At 51.2% G+C, this 19550-nt stretch overlaps 1 protein-coding gene across 5 annotated transcripts in view; it reads left to right on the top strand.

The window, feature by feature from the left end:
• Ift172 (intraflagellar transport 172) overlaps positions 1-19550 on the top strand; it is a 42832-nt gene that overhangs the window by 19421 nt on the left and 3861 nt on the right. For 4 of the 5 annotated variants that reach the window (XM_005073558.4, XM_013116001.3, XM_040730977.1 and 1 more), the window contains 32 exons: positions 342-478; positions 697-804; positions 5998-6082; positions 6336-6428; positions 7151-7228; positions 7434-7682; positions 7859-7937; positions 8133-8253; positions 8415-8559; positions 9261-9350; positions 9853-9950; positions 10079-10214; positions 10291-10407; positions 10683-10825; positions 12022-12115; positions 12221-12285; positions 12629-12809; positions 13027-13136; positions 13216-13345; positions 15225-15323; positions 15485-15594; positions 15712-15775; positions 15975-16061; positions 16471-16587; positions 17129-17239; positions 17406-17525; positions 18064-18159; positions 18330-18389; positions 18471-18569; positions 18793-18946; positions 19115-19206; positions 19371-19511. In XM_005073558.4, the coding sequence (XP_005073615.1) occupies positions 342-478; positions 697-804; positions 5998-6082; positions 6336-6428; positions 7151-7228; positions 7434-7682; positions 7859-7937; positions 8133-8253; positions 8415-8559; positions 9261-9350; positions 9853-9950; positions 10079-10214; positions 10291-10407; positions 10683-10825; positions 12022-12115; positions 12221-12285; positions 12629-12809; positions 13027-13136; positions 13216-13345; positions 15225-15323; positions 15485-15594; positions 15712-15775; positions 15975-16061; positions 16471-16587; positions 17129-17239; positions 17406-17525; positions 18064-18159; positions 18330-18389; positions 18471-18569; positions 18793-18946; positions 19115-19206; positions 19371-19460 (3558 nt within the window). In that variant the 3' untranslated portion in view covers positions 19461-19511. Of the gene's footprint in view, positions 1-341; positions 479-696; positions 805-5997; positions 6083-6335; positions 6429-7150; positions 7229-7433; positions 7683-7858; positions 7938-8132; positions 8254-8414; positions 8560-9260; positions 9351-9852; positions 9951-10078; positions 10215-10290; positions 10408-10682; positions 10826-12021; positions 12116-12220; positions 12286-12628; positions 12810-13026; positions 13137-13215; positions 13346-15224; positions 15324-15484; positions 15595-15711; positions 15776-15974; positions 16062-16470; positions 16588-17128; positions 17240-17405; positions 17526-18063; positions 18160-18329; positions 18390-18470; positions 18570-18792; positions 18947-19114; positions 19207-19370; positions 19512-19550 lie in introns of those variants that run through there. The other variant, XM_040730976.1, reaches the window with a different exon arrangement.

Genomic DNA, 19550 nt, shown 5'->3' with positions numbered 1-19550 from the left:
ATATACTAGAGTCTGTAATACACTCTGCTAGTATACATGCAGTCACAGGTGTATGTACACACACACACACACACACACACACGCACACACACACACACACACGCACACACACACACACACACGAGCACTCATGTCTTATCTATAGTACTTACATACTATAGTCTGTAATACGCTCTGCAAGTATACCTCCAGGCACTGGAGCTGACATCTGTAACCGTTGTGTGACCCCTGGGTCAGGTGTGAACCCTGGGTCAGGTGTGAACCCTGGGTCAGGTCAGAGCAGGCCCTCTGCAGCTGGGTGAGTGGGGGTGCTGACCTGAACTGTGGGGTGGCCTGTGCAGGGTGATGTTGTAGGTCTGGAGCGAGGCGGAGGAAAGACAGAGGTGATGGTGACGGAAGGAGTGACTACTGTCGCCTACACCCTGGACGAGGGCCTCATTGAGTTTGGAACAGCCATCGATGACGGCAACTACACCCGGTGAGAGACTGCTAACAGCCAGTGTGGCGGTGAGCCAGTGTGTGTAGGGGACACCTGCCCCAACCCATTAAACTGCCACCGCTCAGTGGGGCCCTGTAATCGTGGGAGGAGCCTAGACAAAAGGACAGAGGGTTCCTTGGCTGCCCCAGAAGCACCAGTTTTCCGAGGCTCCTCCAGATCCTGCTTCTCTCCTATGCTTTGCCTCCCTTCCTCTCCAGGGCAACAGCCTTCTTGGAGACCCTGGAGATGACCCCAGAAACAGAGGCCATGTGGAAAACGTTGAGCAAACTGGCCCTGGAGGCCAGGCAGCTCCACACTGCTGAGAGGTGAGAGCCATGTGGGGCTTAAATGCTGGCAGCCAGAAGGCCAATGTATGGTCACCTCTGTGTGTGTGGTCATCTGTGTGTGTGGGGTCATCTGTGTGTGTGTGGTCATCTGTGTGTGTGGTCATCTGTGTGTGTGGTCACCTCTGTGTGTGTGTGGTCACCTCTGTGTGTGTGTGGTCACCTCTGTGTGTGTGGCCACTCTGTGTGTGTGGTCACTCTGTGTGTGGTCACCTGTGTGTGTGTGGTCATCTGTGTGTGTGGTCATCTGTGTGTGTGGTCATCTGTGTGTGTGGTCATCTGTGTGTGTGGTCACTCTGTGTGTGTGGTCACCTCTGTGTGTGTGGTCACCTCTGTGTGTGTGTGGTCACTCTGTGTGTGTGTGGTCACTCTGTGTGTGGTCACTCTGTGTGTGTGGTCACTCTGTGTGTGTGGTCACTCTGTGTGTGTGGTCACTCTGTGTGTGTGGTCATCTGTGTGTGTGGTCACCTGTGTGTGTGTGTGGTCACTCTGTGTGTGTGGTCACTCTGTGTGTGTGGTCATCTGTGTGTGTGGTCACCTGTGTGTGTGTGTGTGTGGTCACTCTGTGTGTTTGTGGTCACTCTGTGTGTGTGGTCACCTGTGTGTGTGTGTGGTCACTCTGTGTGTGTGGTCACTCTGTGTGTGTGGTCATCTGTGTGTGTGGTCACCTGTGTGTGTGTGTGTGGTCACTCTGTGTGTGTGGTCACTCTGTGTGTGTGGTCACTCTGTGTGTGTGTGGTCACTCTGTGTGTGTGGTCACTCTGTGTGTGTGGTCACTCTGTGTGTGTGTGGTCACTCTGTGTGTGTGTGGTCACTGTGTGTGTGGTCACTCTGTGTGTGTGTGGTCACCTCTGTGTGTGTGGTCACTCTGTGTGTGTGGTCACTCTGTGTGTGTGGTCACTCTGTGTGTGTGGTCATCTGTGTGTGTGGTCACTCTGTGTGTGTGTGTGGTCACTCTGTGTGTGTGGTCACTCTGTGTGTGTGTGTGGTCACTCTGTGTGTGTGTGGTCACTGTGTGTGTGGTCACTCTGTGTGTGTGTGGTCACTCTGTGTGTGTGTGGTCACCTCTGTGTGTGGTCACTCTGTGTGTGTGGTCACTCTGTGTGTGTGGTCATCTGTGTGTGTGGTCACCTGTGTGTGTGTGTGTGTGGTCACCTGTGTGTGTGTGGTCACTCTGTGTGTGGTCACTCTGTGTGTGTGTGGTCACCTCTGTGTGTGTGGTCATCTGTGTGTGTGGTCACTCTGGGTGTGTGGTCACTCTGTGTGTGTGGTCATCTGTGTGTGTGGTCACCTGTGTGTGTGTGGTCACTCTGTGTGTGTGTGGTCACTGTGTGTGTGGTCACTCTGTGTGTGTGTGGTCACCTCTGTGTGTGTGGTCACTCTGTGTGTGTGGTCACTCTGTGTGTGTGGTCACTCTGTGTGTGTGGTCACTCTGTGTGTGTGGTCATCTGTGTGTGTGGTCACTCTGTGTGTGTGTGTGGTCACTCTGTGTGTGTGGTCACTCTGTGTGTGTGTGTGGTCACTCTGTGTGTGTGTGGTCACTGTGTGTGTGGTCACTCTGTGTGTGTGTGGTCACTCTGTGTGTGTGTGGTCACCTCTGTGTGTGGTCACTCTGTGTGTGTGGTCACTCTGTGTGTGTGGTCACTCTGTGTGTGTGGTCATCTGTGTGTGTGGTCACTCTGTGTGTGTGTGTGGTCATCTGTGTGTGTGGTCACCTCTGTGTGTGTGGTCACCTCTGTGTGTGTGGTCACTCTGTGTGTGTGGTCACTCTGTGTGTGTGTGCTCACTCTGTGTGTGTGGTCACTCTGTGTGGCCACTCTGTGTGTGTGGTCACTCTGTGTGTGTGGTCACTCTGTGTGTGTGGTCACTCTGTGTGTGTGGCCACTCTGTGTGTGTGGTCACTCTGTGTGTGTGGTCACTCTGTGTGTGTGGTCACTCTGTGTGGTCACCTCTGGGCTGCTTCTGTCCTGTGTGTAGTCACTGCTTCTCTCTCCCCATCCCCCCCACACCCTCCCTGGTGTACTTACTCCAGACACCCTCTACCCTAGATTTAAAGAATATATCTTTTAAAATATTTACCCTGTCTTGTAAAAACCAAAAAAAAAAAAAAATTTGTGTGTGAACTGCCTTGCTGGATGTGCTGGGCATCAAACTCCTGTCTCTATAAGAGCAGTGCACACTCTTAACCGCAGAGCCATCCTTCTAGCTCCAAATCCTTGCTGGATGTGCTGGGCATCAAACTCCTGTCTCTATAAGAGCAGTGCACACTCTTAACCGCAGAGCCATCCTTCTAGCTCCAAATATGCCCGAAGATTTTGCTTCCCCTTCTTTGCAAGGTTGTTTCTGGTTTGCATTGTTGCTGTTTACCTACTTCTTGCTTTTCTCTGTTTCTGATGTTGCGAATCCAGCCAGGACTATATGCTTATCAGGCAAGCATTCCACTACTGAGCAGCATTCCCAGCCCAAGAGGTTTTTATGTTTGTTTGTTTGTTTGTTTTTTAAGCTTTTAAAGTTTTAAGATTGTTATTTTTAACTGGGTGTGTATTAGGCACAAACACCATGACCAAGGTAGCCTATAAAAGAAAGTACGAAAAGGGCTTATAGTTCCATGGGTTAGAATCCACAGTGGCGTAGCGACCTGGACAGCTGAGAGCCCACATCCTGGAACAGCAAACAGACAGCACTGGAGATGGCAGAAAACTTTTGAAACCTCAAAGCCTCACCCCTAGTGACACGTCTCCTCAACAAGGCCACGCCTCCTAATCCTTCCCAAACAGTTCCACTAACTGGGGCCCATGTATTCAAATATCTGAGCCTGTGGGAGGCATTCTCATCTAAAGTACCACAATGTGTGGGGGGTCTGTGTGTGGGTGTGTCTACATGAATGATGGTTCCTGCAGAGGCCAGAGGTGTAGGATCCCCTCCTCCCTTGACCCCATGGAGACTATCAGCAAGTCCCAAGGAGTATATCTTTTCTATGTGTCTATGTATCCATCTTTGTATCTATCTGTTTTTTACTTTTTAAGGCATATTTATTTTATTTTTATGTGTATGACTGTTTTGCTTGCATATATATCTGAGCACCCATGTATTCCTGGTACCAATGGAGGTCAGCAGATGCCATCAGATCCCCTGAAACTGGAGTTACAGATGGTTGTGAACCACTTTGTATGTGCTGGGAACCAGACTCTAGTCTTCTATAAGAGCAACAAATGCTCTTTAACTGCTAAGCCATTGTTCCCGTCCCAGTTTTGTTAAAGCAAAGTCTTGTGTAGCCCAGGCTGGCCTCAAACTTTTATGTAGCTGCACACGCCTGTTGACCAGAGTTCAGTTGCCAGAACACGTAGTAGAAGAAAACCAACTCTCCTATGTTATTCTGTGACATCTACATGCACAGCAAAACACAGACATGCTTGCATTCACACACATGTAATACACACAAACAAACAATAACTAAAACAATCTTTTAAAACCGTTAGAGGGCTGGAGCTGTAACTCAGTTGCTAGAGTGTGTGCCTAGCATGCATGGAGCCCTGGCTTTCCTCCCCAGCACCACTTATAGCAGACAGTATAGCCTGCCTGTCTGTAATTTCAGCATTTGGGAGGTAGAGACAGGGGGACCAGAAGTTCCTTGACTACATAATGAGGTCATGGACTATGAGACCCATTATGTTGTATAATTGTTTTTGCCTAGAATTTTCCAATAGTTTACTGTTACGTTCAATATAAAACCTAGACAGCTTGCTGTGCCAGTGGCCCTGCAAGTATCTGCCTCTGTCCTTCTTATCCCAGTCGTCCACTTGCCATCAGGTTCTAGCCACATTGTATCCTTTAGCTCTGAGCGGGCCGTCATCCTCGCTGGGAGTGCTGCATAGCCGTTCCTTCTGCCCCATCTTGCCATGACTAACGCTCTTTAAAATGTCTCCATAAGCATATATTATTCACATATACTAATGGGTTTCCTTGTGGTGTTGCAATGCATTTTTATCATATTTATCCCGTTACCCTCTCTTGTTGCCTCTCACTGCCTCTGATCCCCTTCTTCCCAGCCAGTCCCCCTTCTGCCTTAGTATCTTTTGCTTTTGATGATTCTGTGAGTTTCTGTAGAGTTGCTTAAGGGAGCATGGATGAGGGATTCTTTTTTTTTTTTTTTTTTTTTTTTTTTGGTTTTTCGAGACAGGGTTTCTCTGTATTATTTTGGAGGCTGTCGGTCCAGCCCAGCCTCGAACTCACAGAGATTCGCCTGCCTCTGCCTCCCGAGTGCTGGGATTAAAGGCGTGTGCCACCACCGCCCGGCGGATGAGGGATTCTTTACAGGAGCATGGGCACCTTACCAGTGGCCACACCGCTAAAGAAAGTCTTTCCTTCCCCCACTAACCATTAACTGCCCATAGGCCCTGAAAGAGGGGTGGGACCATCCCCACAGCAGGGTGTGTTGGCCCCCACATGGCACAGCCATAAGACAACGTGCTACCCTCTCTTCCAGCTCTTACACTCTTTCCACTCCCTCTTCCACGATGCTCTCTGAACCTTAGAGGGCTTACAGCTGCGCATTCAGTAGTCACTGTCATCACTCCTGCCGGTTATGTCCCTGCAGTTCCATCTGCCCGCTGCACCAGTGCCGATGGCAGCCCTGGCCAATGGACATACACATAATTATTTGGAGGGCAATCTGATGAGCACAGCATGTACATTTAGCAAAAAACAAACAAAAAGCAGTGGTGGCTTCCCACCAGGGTCTATGGCTTCCCCAGTCACAGACCCTGGTCCAGTTTTACAGCACCCGATGTAAATTCGCTCTTGTGGAGCAGGCCTGAAATCCAATGAGAAAGTTCTTGGTTACCCCCTTAACAGAGTTGCCACTTTTAAACGGTGAGCATACTTCTGCCAGGCCAGACTAGCTGCTTCTTGTAGCCAGGTCCCAGCCGATTTCCATGGTCTTTTCAGCCATTGGTGACAGCACCGCCGCACTCGTTTTACTTCTCAGTCTCTCCTCATCTTTGTCCATTTACTATTATTTGTCTCCACTGGAATGGAAAATCCCCAAGGGCAAGGCTTTCCCCTTTCCGTTCCTCTTTGGGCACACATTGGATGTCACTAGTATTTGTGGAACCAGTGACCTAATGGCAATCCTGTAATAATGTAACTGTTGGTATTATTGCCTCCATGCTATAGGTGCTTTTCGGCTTTGGGTCATGTGGCAAAAGCTCGATTCCTGCATGAGACCAATGAGATTGCAGATCAGGTGTCCAGGGAATATGCAAGTATCATCCTCTTGACTTATTCAGTCTCCCAAGCTGAAATTTCTGTTAGTTTTAGTTTTTTCAGCCTCTCTAGCTTCTACCCTGCCCATCCCTGGTCCCTAAAATTGGACCACTTTGGAATTGCCTGTGAAACCTCAGGCTGCTAAGTCCCTTAAAGATCTTTAACTTCTCAAGTCTGTTAGCCTCTATGTCCTCCTGACCTTCCTGTGTCTGCCTGCACTGAATGACTAAACATTCTTTTCCCTGTAGGGCGGAGAAGGAACTGACTTCTATCAGGTTCGAGCACGGCTGGCTATGCTGGAAAAGAACTACAAACTGGCAGAAATGATCTTCTTGGAACAGGTAATGGGAAAAGAGGGACAGGATGGAAGAGGGGGTCTTGGGAGGGGAAGAAGAATGTCGACTGTCTTCCAAAAGTTTGGGAAGAACTTGGGTTTAGAGTTCATCCCACACCATCTTTAGGTTCCTCCTCGGTGTTAATCTTTATCTAGGCAAACATTCACCTTTGGTCTTTAATTTTTTTTCTTTCAAAAACAGTGTCTTAGCTCCTCTCTACTCTAGAACCTGTCTTTGCGGTATTTTATTCATTCATTTAGTGGTCTTTGCATTTTTTTTTCAAGATAGGGCTTCTCTTTGTAGCTCTCTAGACCAGGCTGGCCTCGAACTCACAGAGATCTGCCTGCTTCTGCCTCCCTAGTGCTGGGATTAAAGGTGTGTGTGCCACCACTGCCCAGCTGGTCTTTACAATTCTTGTGCACACAGTAGATCCAAATTTTTTGTGGAGGTCAAAACTTTTACAGTCTAAGAAGCCTTCTTTAAGCTAAATGGCCTTGGGGACCTGTGCAGACAAGAATCTCAAGCTTCTTTTTGTTTGTGGTAAATCCATCACTGAGCCAGGTGCGTAGCTCAGTAGTTGAGCATGGGCTTAACGTGTGCAAGGCATATGTTCAAGTTTCAGTGTGAACACACACAGAACATATTCCTGCCTGGCATCTTAGTCAGGCTGAGAGGTCTTACTGACCCCGCCTCCCTGGGACCCTGTTCCTCCCATGTGGCGCCCTTAGAATGCTGTCGAGGAGGCCATGGACATGTACCAGGAGCTGCACCGCTGGGATGAGTGTGTCGCTGTGGCCGAGGCCAAGGTATTGACTCTGTCTTCTCTTCACAGCTGGTCAGAACTTGGCTTCACCAATTTCAGAACTCTCCCCAAGGAAGCCATAGAATCTGGAATGGGATTGGGGCTGGCTGATATGGCGAGGGATTAACGTATTGGTGCTGTGGGAAGAGCCACTGTCACAGGGGAGCAGGAGAGACGCGGAATTCCTAGCCCCCTTTGTGCATGTCTAGGGACACCCAGCCCTGGAGAAGCTGCGCAGGGATTACTACCAGTGGCTAATGGACACACAGCAAGAGGAGCGAGCGGGTGAGCTGCAGGAGAGCCAAGGGGATGGGCTGGCAGCCATCAGCCTCTACCTCAAAGCTGGGCTCCCTGCCAAAGCTGCACGGCTGGTGCTGACCCGAGAGGAGCTGCTGGCCAACACAGAGCTGGTGGAACACATCACTACGGCCCTCATCAAGGGGGAGCTCTACGAAAGGGTAAGCAGACTGAACCTTTTCCTGGCCCTTATCTCCAGGACCTAACCCCTCCCTCACCCAAGGAGACTTGGGGACACACAGCTCTCCATGACTGCCAGCATTTCTTCTTTGGGGAGCTGATTCCTGGTTCTTTGTGTCAGCGGGTTCATTCACTGGAGTCATGTATGTGTTGACAGGCAGGTGACCTCTTTGAGAAGATTCGAAACCTGCAGCGGGCTCTTGAGTGCTACTGTAAAGGCAATGCATTCATGAAAGGTACTGGCTGCTCCTGAGCCGTCTTTTACCGCAATACACCCCTCCCCATGCAGGGGGTCAGCCACCCGTCTGGCTGACCTGAGCTCTTCTGCAGTCCCCGCTCCTCATCCCTTCGCCCATGCTTATCTCCCTGTCCTGTTTTCCTGAGCCCCATCCGTGGGATTCTGAGCCAAGTGCCTCTTCTCTCCCTGGTAGCGGTCGAGTTGGCTCGACTGGCCTTCCCGGTGGAGGTTGTGAGGCTGGAGGAGGCCTGGGGGGACTACTTGGTGCAGCAGAAGCAGCTGGACGCAGCCATCAACCACTACATTGAAGCCAGGTATGGTGGCATGGGGCATGGGGATTTGGGCATGAAGTGGGAAATCTGAGCGACAGAGGAAGAGATCTCAAACTGTGGGTTAGAATGTGCTCAGGGGCCTCTTACTGCTTCCCATCCTTCTCTCTGCTCATACATATTGAACATCTCTCCTACTGTGCCAGGTGCTCCATTAAAGCGATTGAGGCTGCTCTGGGTGCCCGCCAGTGGAAGAAGGCAATTTATATATTAGATCTCCAGGATCGAAACACGGCGTCTAAATACTATCCTCGTGTGGCCCAACACTATGCGTCTCTGCAGGAGTATGAGGTGAGAATCTCTCTGCAGCACTGAAGCAATGCGGTGCAGGGCAGTAAGGACGTCCCCTCGAAACAAGATGTGGGCAACTCACCACGCCCTTCTTGCTGGAGCTCAGACAGCATCCCTGGTTGAGGAGGTTCACTTACCTGCCATCACCCCGGCATGACACAGATGCCCCAGATAGAGTGACCTCTAGGTCTCTTTCCTGTGCCAGCTCAAGTGATGCTTCATGAGTGACTCCAGCACCGCTGGTGTAGACTGCCCTGCACGGCAGAAATGGGAGGCCCTTGAAGCTCCACTTGAATATGCTATGCTGCCGTGGGAACCTAAGTTCAGATACCAGCACCCACGTGGGCTTGCACATACCTGTGGCCCAGAGCTGTGGCAGGTGAAGACGAGAGGACCCCCTGCCTGGGGCTTGCTGGCCACCAGCCTAGCTAAACATGCACCTTCAGAAACAGACCCCGCCTCAAAGAAGCAAGGCAGAGGGTGACAGGGTAGCACTCTCTCCTCTTGCTTCTGTGTTTATGTGTGTACCTGACACATGCACACACACCACACACATGTGCATTAACACACACATGCACACACACGATTGTTTTCACCCTGCTTTGATCTAGTCTTTTCCTAGAGTCATCTTTTCCTCAGGATTACTACAAAGTGGTGTTCCAGGCTCTCCACCATCCTAGGTGACATCTTTTCAATTTTAGATTGCTGAGGAACTCTACACCAAAGGAGACCGGACCAAAGATGCTATAGACATGTACACCCAGGCTGGCCGCTGGGAGCAAGCCCACAAGGTAGAGAATAGAGAATAAGCAGTGTCCATGAGGAAAGAACTCGGCCTTAGTGGCCGTGTTGCCTCTCTCCTTGATCTCTGATACCTCCTTTTCTGGTTCCCTGAGAGCTAAGAAAGAGTACTAAAATACAGCCTGGCCAACTTGGATCTCTAACACCGGGAATAAATGAGGTCCCTGTTCCTTAACCTGCAGTGCTAAAGACAGCGGATGGACCTGGGAGCCCGGCATTCTGAACTCCCACCCCGAAGCCCCTGGTCACTTTCTACCTCTGTCCTCTCCCCTGTATCCAGAGCTCCGTAGAGTGAGCAGAAGTGTGGCAATGTAGCGTGTGCCGCATGTCACCACTCCTCGTGCTCTTCATGGGCACCTGGTGGACGTGGCATTGTCTAAACTGACTAGCAGAGTGGCGATAACTGCATGCCAGCAACTGTTGGGAGAACTCAGAGTTCAAGAGCAGATGAGTTTCCTGGCAGCTGAAGCTCCCTGGGTTCCATGTTCACAGCTGGCAATGAGATGCATGCGGCCGGAGGATGTGTCGGTGCTGTACATCACGCAGGCCCAGGAAATGGAGAAGCAGGGCAAGTACCGAGAGGCCGAAAGGTGAGTGTGAGGGGCTGAGGAGGCAGAGCGTGACGAAGGGGAGGGGCCGAGGCTGTGTGGCCCCTCCCAGAAGCAGCAGCCGCAGGGATCTAGCTGTGGGAGGCTCCAGGTGCGTCCCCTGTCTGCAGGCTGTACGTGACAGTGGAGGAGCCCGATCTTGCCATCACCATGTTCAAAAAGCACAAGTTGTATGATGACATGATCCGCCTGGTAGGGAAGCACCACCCAGATCTCCTCAGTGACACACACCTTCACCTGGGCAAGGTGAGCCCTTCTAGCTGGCCTGCCCATCCCTCACAGCAGGGTCCATCCCCCTCCATCCTGACACACTATCCTACAGGAGCTGGAGGCCGAAGGCCGACTGCAAGAGGCTGAGTATCACTACCTAGAGGCCCAGGAGTGGAAGGCAACTGTGAACATGTACCGGTCCAGCGGGCTTTGGGAGGAGGCCTACCGGGTAAGGACTTCATGCGTCCCTCTTGCCCGTTCTCACGTAACTAATTTTAACTGAAGTCACAAAGCCCAGGGTATTTTTTGTCAGAAGCACAACACAATGTTTTGCTTATGGCTTTCCCGAAGTCCACCCTCTGTCCCTGAACACTGTGACCTACTTTAGAGACCTGAAACCTGGCCCTCTTCAATGTCCATCTGCAGCAGGGTCCAGAGGCAGGGGCCAGAGATGACAAGGGGCAGCTCTGCAGGGGGCAGCGCTCTTGCAACTTTGTTTTGCAGGTGGCCAAAGCCCATGGAGGGACCAACGCCCACAAACACGTGGCCTATCTGTGGGCGAAGAGCCTGGGAGGAGAGGCAGCAGTCAGGCTGCTTAACAAGCTGGGGCTTCTAGAGGCTGCTGTTGACCACGCGGCTGACAACTGGTGGGTCTCGGGTGAAACGTCCTCTCCACTGGCTCCATCCCACTCAGAGCAGCCCATACACAGAGAAAGAAAACCGACAAACACTGAAAAATAATCCCAAAAGCTGAGGCCAAAATCAAAGCATGAGCCAGGCATGGTGGTGCCACTGCACAATCCTGCCACTTGGGGTGAGGCAGAAGGGTCACAGGTGCAAGGCCAGCGTCAGCTGCATAGCGAGTCTGAGGCCAGTCTTTACACAAACAAAAGAGAATGAAAAATTGGCCAGGCATAATGGACACTTCTCATCCCACTACTTGGGAGACAGAGGCAAGTAGAGCTCTGTGAGTTCAAGGCCAGCCTGGTCTACATAGTCTCAGGCCAGCCAGCCAGGGTTACATAGTAAAACGGTTGGGGGAGGGAGGGAGGGGGAGAGACAGAGACAGAGAGAGAATAACAGAGATCTTTGGAAGGGGGTGTTTTACCAAAGCTTCTAAAGAGATGGGTGGGGCAGGAACGTCTCCAAAAGCTAGAACTATACTAAGTCAGTAACATATCTGGGTCATCAAAGTGTAGTTCTGTTAAATGAAAAATGTGTATTTCTCTCTTTATCTTTTAGACAATTCATGAATACATGCAATGCATTGTGGTCATACCCCCATTACTCGTCTTATTCTCCCACTTCTGATGGCTCCCGGCTTGTCTGTCTCTTACTGTGATATCTTTTGTTTGTGACCCAAGTTTAATCAGGATTGCCTGTATGAACGAACATGAGAGGGGGTTATCTACTGCAGCACACACTACTGATCTGTGCAAATGTCTGCATTTTTTTTAAATGGTTTTTCAAGACAGGGTTTCTCTGTGTAACAGTCATGACTGTCCTGGAACTCACTTTGTAGACCAGGTTGGCCTTGAACTCACTGAGATCTGCCTGCCTGTGTCTCCCAAGTGCTGGGGTTAAAGGTGTGCGTCACTATCGCCCTGGCAAATGTCTGTCTGCATTTCTTAACAACAACAAAGGCACAGGAGCAGAGTTGCAGGCTGGGACTCAGCATTGCTGGGGGTGGGGCTGCAGGAGCTCTCCTGCTGGCCTCAGCAGAGCACAGGACTGTCCGGCCACTTCTACCCGCGCTGTCGGAGTCTGCCTTTCTTCCCCCGGCGGTTGTCTTCTCCATCTTCTCTAAGTATTGTGCCCAAACTGTCTACATCTTCCATTTCAGCTCCTTTGAATTTGCCTTTGAACTCTCCCGGCTAGCCCTCAAGCACAAAACCCCAGAGATTCATCTCAGATATGCCATGTATCTGGAGGATGAGGTATGGATGTAATTTTGTACACCTCTGTGACCAGTTCAATCCCGCCTCCTAATTGCCTGTGATACCAAGCTCCTTTTCACCGCATGCGACTGTCTTTTTGTTTAGGGTAAATTTGAAGAGGCTGAAGCCGAATTCATCAGAGCTGGTAAACCCAAAGAGGCAGTCCTCATGTGAGTTTCCCCATACATTTTTTTCTGTTTGTTTATGGGTATGGAAATGCATGCCATAGCACATGTGTGGAGGTCAGAAGACAACTTGCAGGTGCTGGTTTTCTCTTTCTATCATTCGGGTTCCAGGATTTGAACTCAGGTCATCAGTTTTTGTGGCAAGCACCTTTACCCACTAAGCCATCTCTCCAGCCCCCAACTGCAGGTTCTTTACCCTGCCCTGGGACGGGATAAAGATACTGCCTCAGGATCTTTCGTGGTCATCATCAGTTATACGACTGTCTGTCTCCCACCATTGAGGCTTCTGTCCTTTACTCAACATCTTCCATGTCCCCATCTTGGACAGGTTTGTCCACAACCAGGACTGGGAGGCAGCTCAGCGTGTGGCGGAGGCCCATGACCCTGACAGTGTTGCTGAGGTACTTGTAGGTCAGGCCCGAGGGGCCTTGGAGGAGAAGGACTTTCAGAAGGCAGAAGGGTTGCTGCTTCGGGCCCAGAGACCAGGCCTGGCTCTTAATTTTTATAAGGTGAGTCGCTATATTTGGGCCACAAAGGGAGGATGAGATGGTCAGAGGCCACAGATCCACACTGATTCCTGGTGCTGAAGAAGGCAGGAGAGAGAAAGGACAAGCAGGAGAAGGGAGAAGGCAAACGAGTCAGGGACCAGGCCAGAGGAACCCACCTAGCAGTAGGAAGCATCAGAGCCCCCACCTCTGCCCTTCTGATGGCTGCAAATCTGAGCAGGAGGCTGGACTCTGGAGTGACGCTCTGCGGATCTGCAAGGACTATGTGCCTGGCCAGCTAGAGGCCCTACAAGAAGAGTATGAGCGAGAAGCCACCAAGAAGGGAGGCAGGTAAGAAGCCACTGTCCTGGCAGTGTTGTGCCACACTGCCCCTCCCCAGTCCTGATCATTATTGTCGCCCACCCCACAGAGGCGTGGAGGGGCTTGTGGAGCAGGCGCGGCACTGGGAGCAGGCAGGGGAGCACGGCCGTGCAGTGGACTGCTATCTCAAAGTTCGGGACTCGGGAAGCAGTGGCCTGATGGAGAAGTGCTGGATGAAGGTGAGGCTCCAGTGCTCCCAGCCGACGCCCTTGGGTCCCTTCCTTCCCTCAGCCGCCTTCCCAGACACTCACTAATGCTCCTGTCACTGCATTCCCAGACACTCACTAATGCTCCTGTCACTGCATTCCCAGACACTCACTAATGCTCCTGTCACTGCATTCCCAGACACTCACTAATGCTCCTGTGACTGCATTCCGAGTAACAGATACCTGCTGAGTGCCGCTGTGCACACTAGAGCCACACCCGAACACTAGAAGGATGTAAGACAAACACCCCAGACAGACAGACGTTAGGGGCTTAATTACTACCAAACCTGAGTAAAGACTGAGGTGTAGGAAGTGGAGTTCAGAGACACGAGCTCTCTGTGGGCTGGAACAGTCCAGAAGGTTCTCTGAGGAAGGACTTGAGTGGGAGCCAGAAGAACCCCAGAGCCGGGGGCATAGGTGAAGCCATGACAAAGGCACTGGTGCCCCTGCCCGACAGCTCTCCTTTCGCAGCCTGGGCCAACCCAGTATTCTTCACCAAGCTGAAGACAAGCTGAAGTGCGTATAGACATGGCTGAGATAAGAAACTGGCTCACACAGTTAGTGAAGTGGAGAGTCCCAAGGTCTGCAAGCAGGACGGCCAGGAGGGAAAGCGCTGCAGTCCCTGTCTGAGGGCTGGGGCTGGAGACCCAGTCAGCATTTCAGTTGCAGAGTGAGGGCAGGAGAAATCCAGGAAGAGTTTTCTTTACCTTTTGTTCAGTTAGCCTTTTGTTCAGTTCAAGCTTTCAGCTGACTGGATGAAGCTGTCTACATTAGGAAGGCCAATCTGCTTTACAATTTAAATGTTACTCCTGTCGGAACAATGCCTGTGTACTGTGTATCCCAGTCATCACGAAAAACGAACCATAAGCCAACCCCTTTTATTATCTTTGCATTAAGCATGTATGTGTGATTTAAATGGTGAGCCCTGGGGGCAGGATTACTGGCTCTCTAAATTAAACACTGTTGTGTTGATGTCCATGCAAGATACTCTGAAAGTCTGGGTCCCAGAAGGTGGAACAAAGGAAGTAGAGACTGATGTCTGGTTGTGAGGTTTAATCAAGCACTAAGTATCTGGTACCTTCCACGTTGTTCACCAAAGCATGTGCAGGACTGTTCCTTCAGGGTGGTCACAGGATGGCTCTCTGGATGAGGAGAAAGCATGCTTTAAGCAAGCCAAGGAAGGGAAGGGAAGGGCAGGGGAATTCGTCTAGACGGTACATAAATTGAATCACATGGAAATTAAAATCAGTGAGGATGTGCACACCCCAGTGGAAACAGAGCTGCCAAAAGCACCCTGACCAGCACTGTCTGCTGGGAACCCTGTGCTAGCTACAAATGTGTTGTTTCAGGTTTCTAAGAGAGAGAGGGAATTGAAAATAATTGCAGTACCCCTAAATGAACCTTTAAATGTTGACATTCTGGACTGGAGGGATGGCTCAGTGGTTAAGAGCAGTGGTTGCTCTTCCAGAGGACCCAGTTTATGTTCCCATCACCCACATGGCAACTCGCAACCATCTGGAACTCCAGTTCCAAAGAACCCAATGTCCTCTTCTAGCCTCCATGAGCACTAGACACAGAAAAAAATGCAGGCAAAATACCCATACACATAATATGAAAGTAAGCAAAATCCTTAAAATATTGACATCTCAACATAATAATCATTTAACTTAGTTATTGGTATTTGCCCAAACAGCTGCAGGGTTCCCTGCAGTCTCATTTCAGTTTCTATAACACGCTACCAAGAGTCTACCAGTGACAGAGAAAACGCAGCGAGCTCATGCGGGAAATGAGCTGTGCCCTGGTGGTCAACCGGGAGACTCTTGTGCCTTCCCGCCTCTGTTCAATCTCTCAGGCCGCTGAACTGTCCATCAAGTTTCTGCCTCCCCAGCGCAGTCTGGAAGTAGTTCGGGCTGTAGGTCCCCAGCTGATCGGAATCGGAAAGCACAGTGCTGTAAGTAGGTGCCGGGACCAACATCGTGTCATGGTCGTGGGTGGAGTGGCGACATCACCCTGATGTGCACGGTGGCCCTCTGGCAGGTGTGGCAGTGTTCTGGGGAGAGGGAGTTGGCCAAGTGGGAGGCCACATGGCTAGTGTTCACTCTCCCACTGCAGGCTGCAGAGCTCTATCTGAACCTGGACCTTGTCAAAGAAGCAATTGATGCTTTCATTGAGGGTGAAGAATGGAACAAGGCCAAGCGCGTGGCCAAAGAGTTAGACCCCCGGTAACGGCTAGGAGAGTCTCCTTTTAGTTCCTTTTGTAAACACTGGGGGAAAGTTCTTATGGGAAGGGTGTGGTGTCGCAGGGCCATGGAGTTGGCAATCTCTGTACATCTTCCCAGGTATGAAGACTATGTGGACCAGCACTATAAGGAGTTCCTCAAGAACCAGGGCAAAGTGGATTCGGTAAGGGTCTCAGAGTCAGGAGGCAGAGTGCAGGAAGAGGCCAGAGGGCCTAACTGGATGCTTGAGCTCTTGCCTTGCCTGTATAAGGCCCCGGGTTCAGTCCCCAGCACCACCAAGAGTAAAAGCCAAATTCCTGATGCAGTACTAGAGATCTCCGTGTCCTCCTCTCAGCACGTCTGCCTTCTTGATTGCTCCACAGCTGGTGGGTGTGGACGTAGTAGCTGCCTTAGACCTGTACGTGGAGCAGGGTCAGTGGGATAAGTGCATCGAAACAGCTACCAAGCAGGTACTGCTGTCCCCCCCCTCACCATCTTCCCGACTCCTTCCCTGCTCCCGAGCAGCCTGCCCTTCCCAAGTGCCCCATCTTCAAAGGCTCCTAAGGAGCACCAGCGAGCACCCTTCTCCTTTCTGATACTGTCATCAGAATCGCAAGTGCCCTTTGCCTCCTTTTTTTTTGTTTTTTTTTTTTGTTTTGGTTTTTCGAGACAGGGTTTCTCTGTATTGTTTTGGAGGCTGTCCTGGAACTCACTCTGTAGACCAGGCTGGCCTCAAACTCACAGAGATCCGCCTGCCTCTGCCTCCCGAGTGCTGGGATTAAAGGCGTGAGCCACCAACACCCGGCACCCTGGTCCCTTGTCACGGCCTGCTGTTGCTGATCCCAGCCTTGTCGGTGCTGTCCCTCCACTCCCAAACAGAACTACAAGATTCTGCACAAGTATGTGGCTTTGTATGCAACTCATCTGATCCGAGAAGGTGGCTATGCCCAGGCACTGGCCCTCTATGTGCAACATGGAGCCCCTGCTAACCCACAGGTACCAGCCTTCTTGGGATGAATGTTCCCACTAAGGAATTCCTTCTTCATCCTTTAGAACCAATCATCCCCTCGGCTGTCTCAAAGACTCCTGTGCTGAAACAGACTCTCTGGAGGATTTACACCCAAGCAGCTATCCGTGTTCTTATAGACACACACAGACCTGTCTGTCCATGAGGAAGCATAGGCACCCTTCAAGGGTCTTCACTGGTTTCCTCCAGAACTGGCACTGTCCTATGGAGCATCAGTGTTCTAGACTATTAGCCTGTTAATGTCATAGCTGCACTCACGTTTGTATAGTCGCCCACTCTCACTGAACACCAGCTAACACGATGATGTTTTTCGTTGGGAGTTTTGTCTGTTTTCTGAGTCAGGATTTCACGTAGGCTAGGCCAGCCTGGAACTAGGAGCCTAGGATAACCTTAAAATCCAGGTGGTCCTGCCAAAGGTTTTTTTTTTCTTATGCCTCTTCTCCCTCTGTCAATTTCTTAGCTACTATACACACAGTTCCCTCACTCGAGTCCCCTCCCCCCAACCCCTAGAACTTTAACATCTACAAAAGGATCTTCACCGACATGGTTAGCTCTCCTGGGACCAACAATGCCGAGGCCTACCATAGCTGGGCTGATCTTCGGGACGTCCTCTTCAACCTGGTAAGGAAGGGTCAGCGGTGAAACAGACGGTTCTTTCTGTCCTAGTCTCTTTGGTGTACATAAACCTTTACTGTCTCAGTCCAAAGGGCCAACAGTGACCACTCTATGACCTCCTTGGCCCTCCTCTGACCCGAGCCTAACTATGCTTTCCCTGACCCTTTTCTAGTGTGAAAACCTGGTGAAGTCCAGCGAGGCCAACTCGGCAGCTCACGAGGAGTTTGAGATGATGCTGCTGATCGCTCACTACTATGCGACACGGTCTGCAGCCCAGAGTATCAAACAGCTGGTAAGACTCAGGACAGAGCCCTCTCGGTCACACGGACACACCTTCAAACCTAGGAAGCCACACACGTCCAAGTTCTGACCTTTGAGGTTAGACTCTTGAATCACATGTTTCCCTTTGTGCTTCTCTTCGGTTAATCAGTCGTTAATGCTTGCTGAGACCGAGTTTCTTTCCACACTGTTCTGACCATAAATAGGGCTCTGCCCACAGCTCTACCAGCCTCGTTATGTGGAGACGTTCAAATATCACATTAGTTTTTGTGTACCTCCTAGAAGTACATACACTTTTGACTTATTTGGTTATAACTGTACATACATTTCATGTACTTTGTCAAATTCTAGAAGTAGAAAGAGCCCTATACGTAACCTGAGCTGGTCATGCTAAGCTGATGAAAAGAACTAAGACCAAAGTAGCCTGAGCTCTGAGTGTTTCAGAGCTGCCTGCTGGTTCTCTGGCTCTGTGGCTGCCTTAGTTACAGGCTCCTTGGTCTGGCACCTCAGGCACCACAGGACCAGGATCGTAAACTGCCTTTAACCCCCAGGAAACCGTGGCTGCCAGGCTCTCTATCTCACTCCTGCGCCACACCCAGTTACTACCTGCAGACAAGGCCTTCTATGAAGCAGGCACTGCCGCAAAGGTGAGCCGGGTCAAGGGAAGGGTGGAGCTGGGGAACAAGGAAGATGGAGGCCGCCTGAGCAAAGCCGTCAACAGGGCTGATGCTGACGACACTCTGCCTCTTCGGGGAGCGCTCTCCCTCATACCCATTTACGCTCTCCCTCACACCCATTTACGACTTTTCTGTTCCAGGAAGTCGGCTGGGAAAATATGGCCTTCATTTTCCTCAACCGATTTTTGGATCTGACTGATGTAAGTAGGGAAGCTGTGTCCAGAGGTCAGGTTTGCCGGTCACCAGCTGGGCCTATCTCACGGTGGACTGCTCTGCTACAGGCAATTGAAGAGGGGACTCTGGATGCCCTTGACCACTCAGACTTCCAGGACACAGACATTCCCTTTGAGGTGCCACTCCCGGCCAAGCAGCACGTACCGGTAAGGTGTCACCAGTGGGTTGGCACTGAGAAGGGAAGATGGCTTTGGGATGCTATTTTTCAGCGACATCAGGAGAAGTAGAGGCAGTGGCTAGGTCCTTCAAATCTAAGGGACTATTTATAGCTAAAAGCTAATGTATGGGCTGAGGACTCAGGAAGGCACTGTCCTCACCCCCTCCCCAAGCCCACAGCCTCATGTGAAGCTAGTGCTACCTCTCTTCCAGGAGGCCCAGAGAGAAGAGGTTCGAGACTGGGTGCTCACAGTCTCCATGGACCAGAGGCTGGAGCAGGTTCTGCCCCGGGATGAGCGTGGCGTCTATGAGGCTTCCCTAGTAGCAGCGAGCACTGGGGTGCGGGCACTGCCCTGCCTCATTACAGGTATACAACTCCATACCACCCCAATCCCATGGCAGACAGAAAGAGACAAAAGCAGCGGCGTCAAAATTCACTTCAGTGACAGGACCGCCCATTGCACTCCACCCCAGGCCAGTGTTCACGCTTCCCTTTCTCTTGCAAGCGCCATCATCTGCTTATCTTCCGCCACAGGTTACCCCATCCTGAGGAACAAAATTGAGTTTAAGCGGCCAGGGAAGGCTGCTAACAAAGACAACTGGAACAAGTTTCTCATGGCCATCAAGGTGAGAGAGGGACTCAGTCCCAAAGGACAAGGGCTGGGAGTTGGGTGCCATAAGTAGGGTTGTCCAGAAGGCCAGTACAGACCCTGAGCTGCCCTCGTGACACCAGGAGCTGGTGGCCCCACGACGGCCCGAGGTGTTCCTCTCATGCCCCCCTTTGCCCACAGACCTCCCACAGCCCAGTGTGCCAGGACGTGCTCAAATTCATCAGCCAGTGGTGCGGCGGGCTCCCCAGCACCGGCTTCTCGTTCCAGTGACTGTGCAGCCAGTCCTTGGCTCTGCCCCATTAAAGCTCTGTGAGTAGTTGAGGCTGCCGCGTCCTTTACCAGCGTGTGTCCACCACGTGC

Source organism: Mesocricetus auratus, unplaced genomic scaffold, assembly GCF_017639785.1.
Source record: "Mesocricetus auratus isolate SY011 unplaced genomic scaffold, BCM_Maur_2.0 Super-Scaffold_100024, whole genome shotgun sequence".
NCBI lineage: Eukaryota > Metazoa > Chordata > Mammalia > Rodentia > Cricetidae > Mesocricetus > Mesocricetus auratus.
The sequence above is the reverse complement of the archived record's forward strand: the minus strand, read 5'-3'. Positions and strand labels throughout refer to the sequence as shown.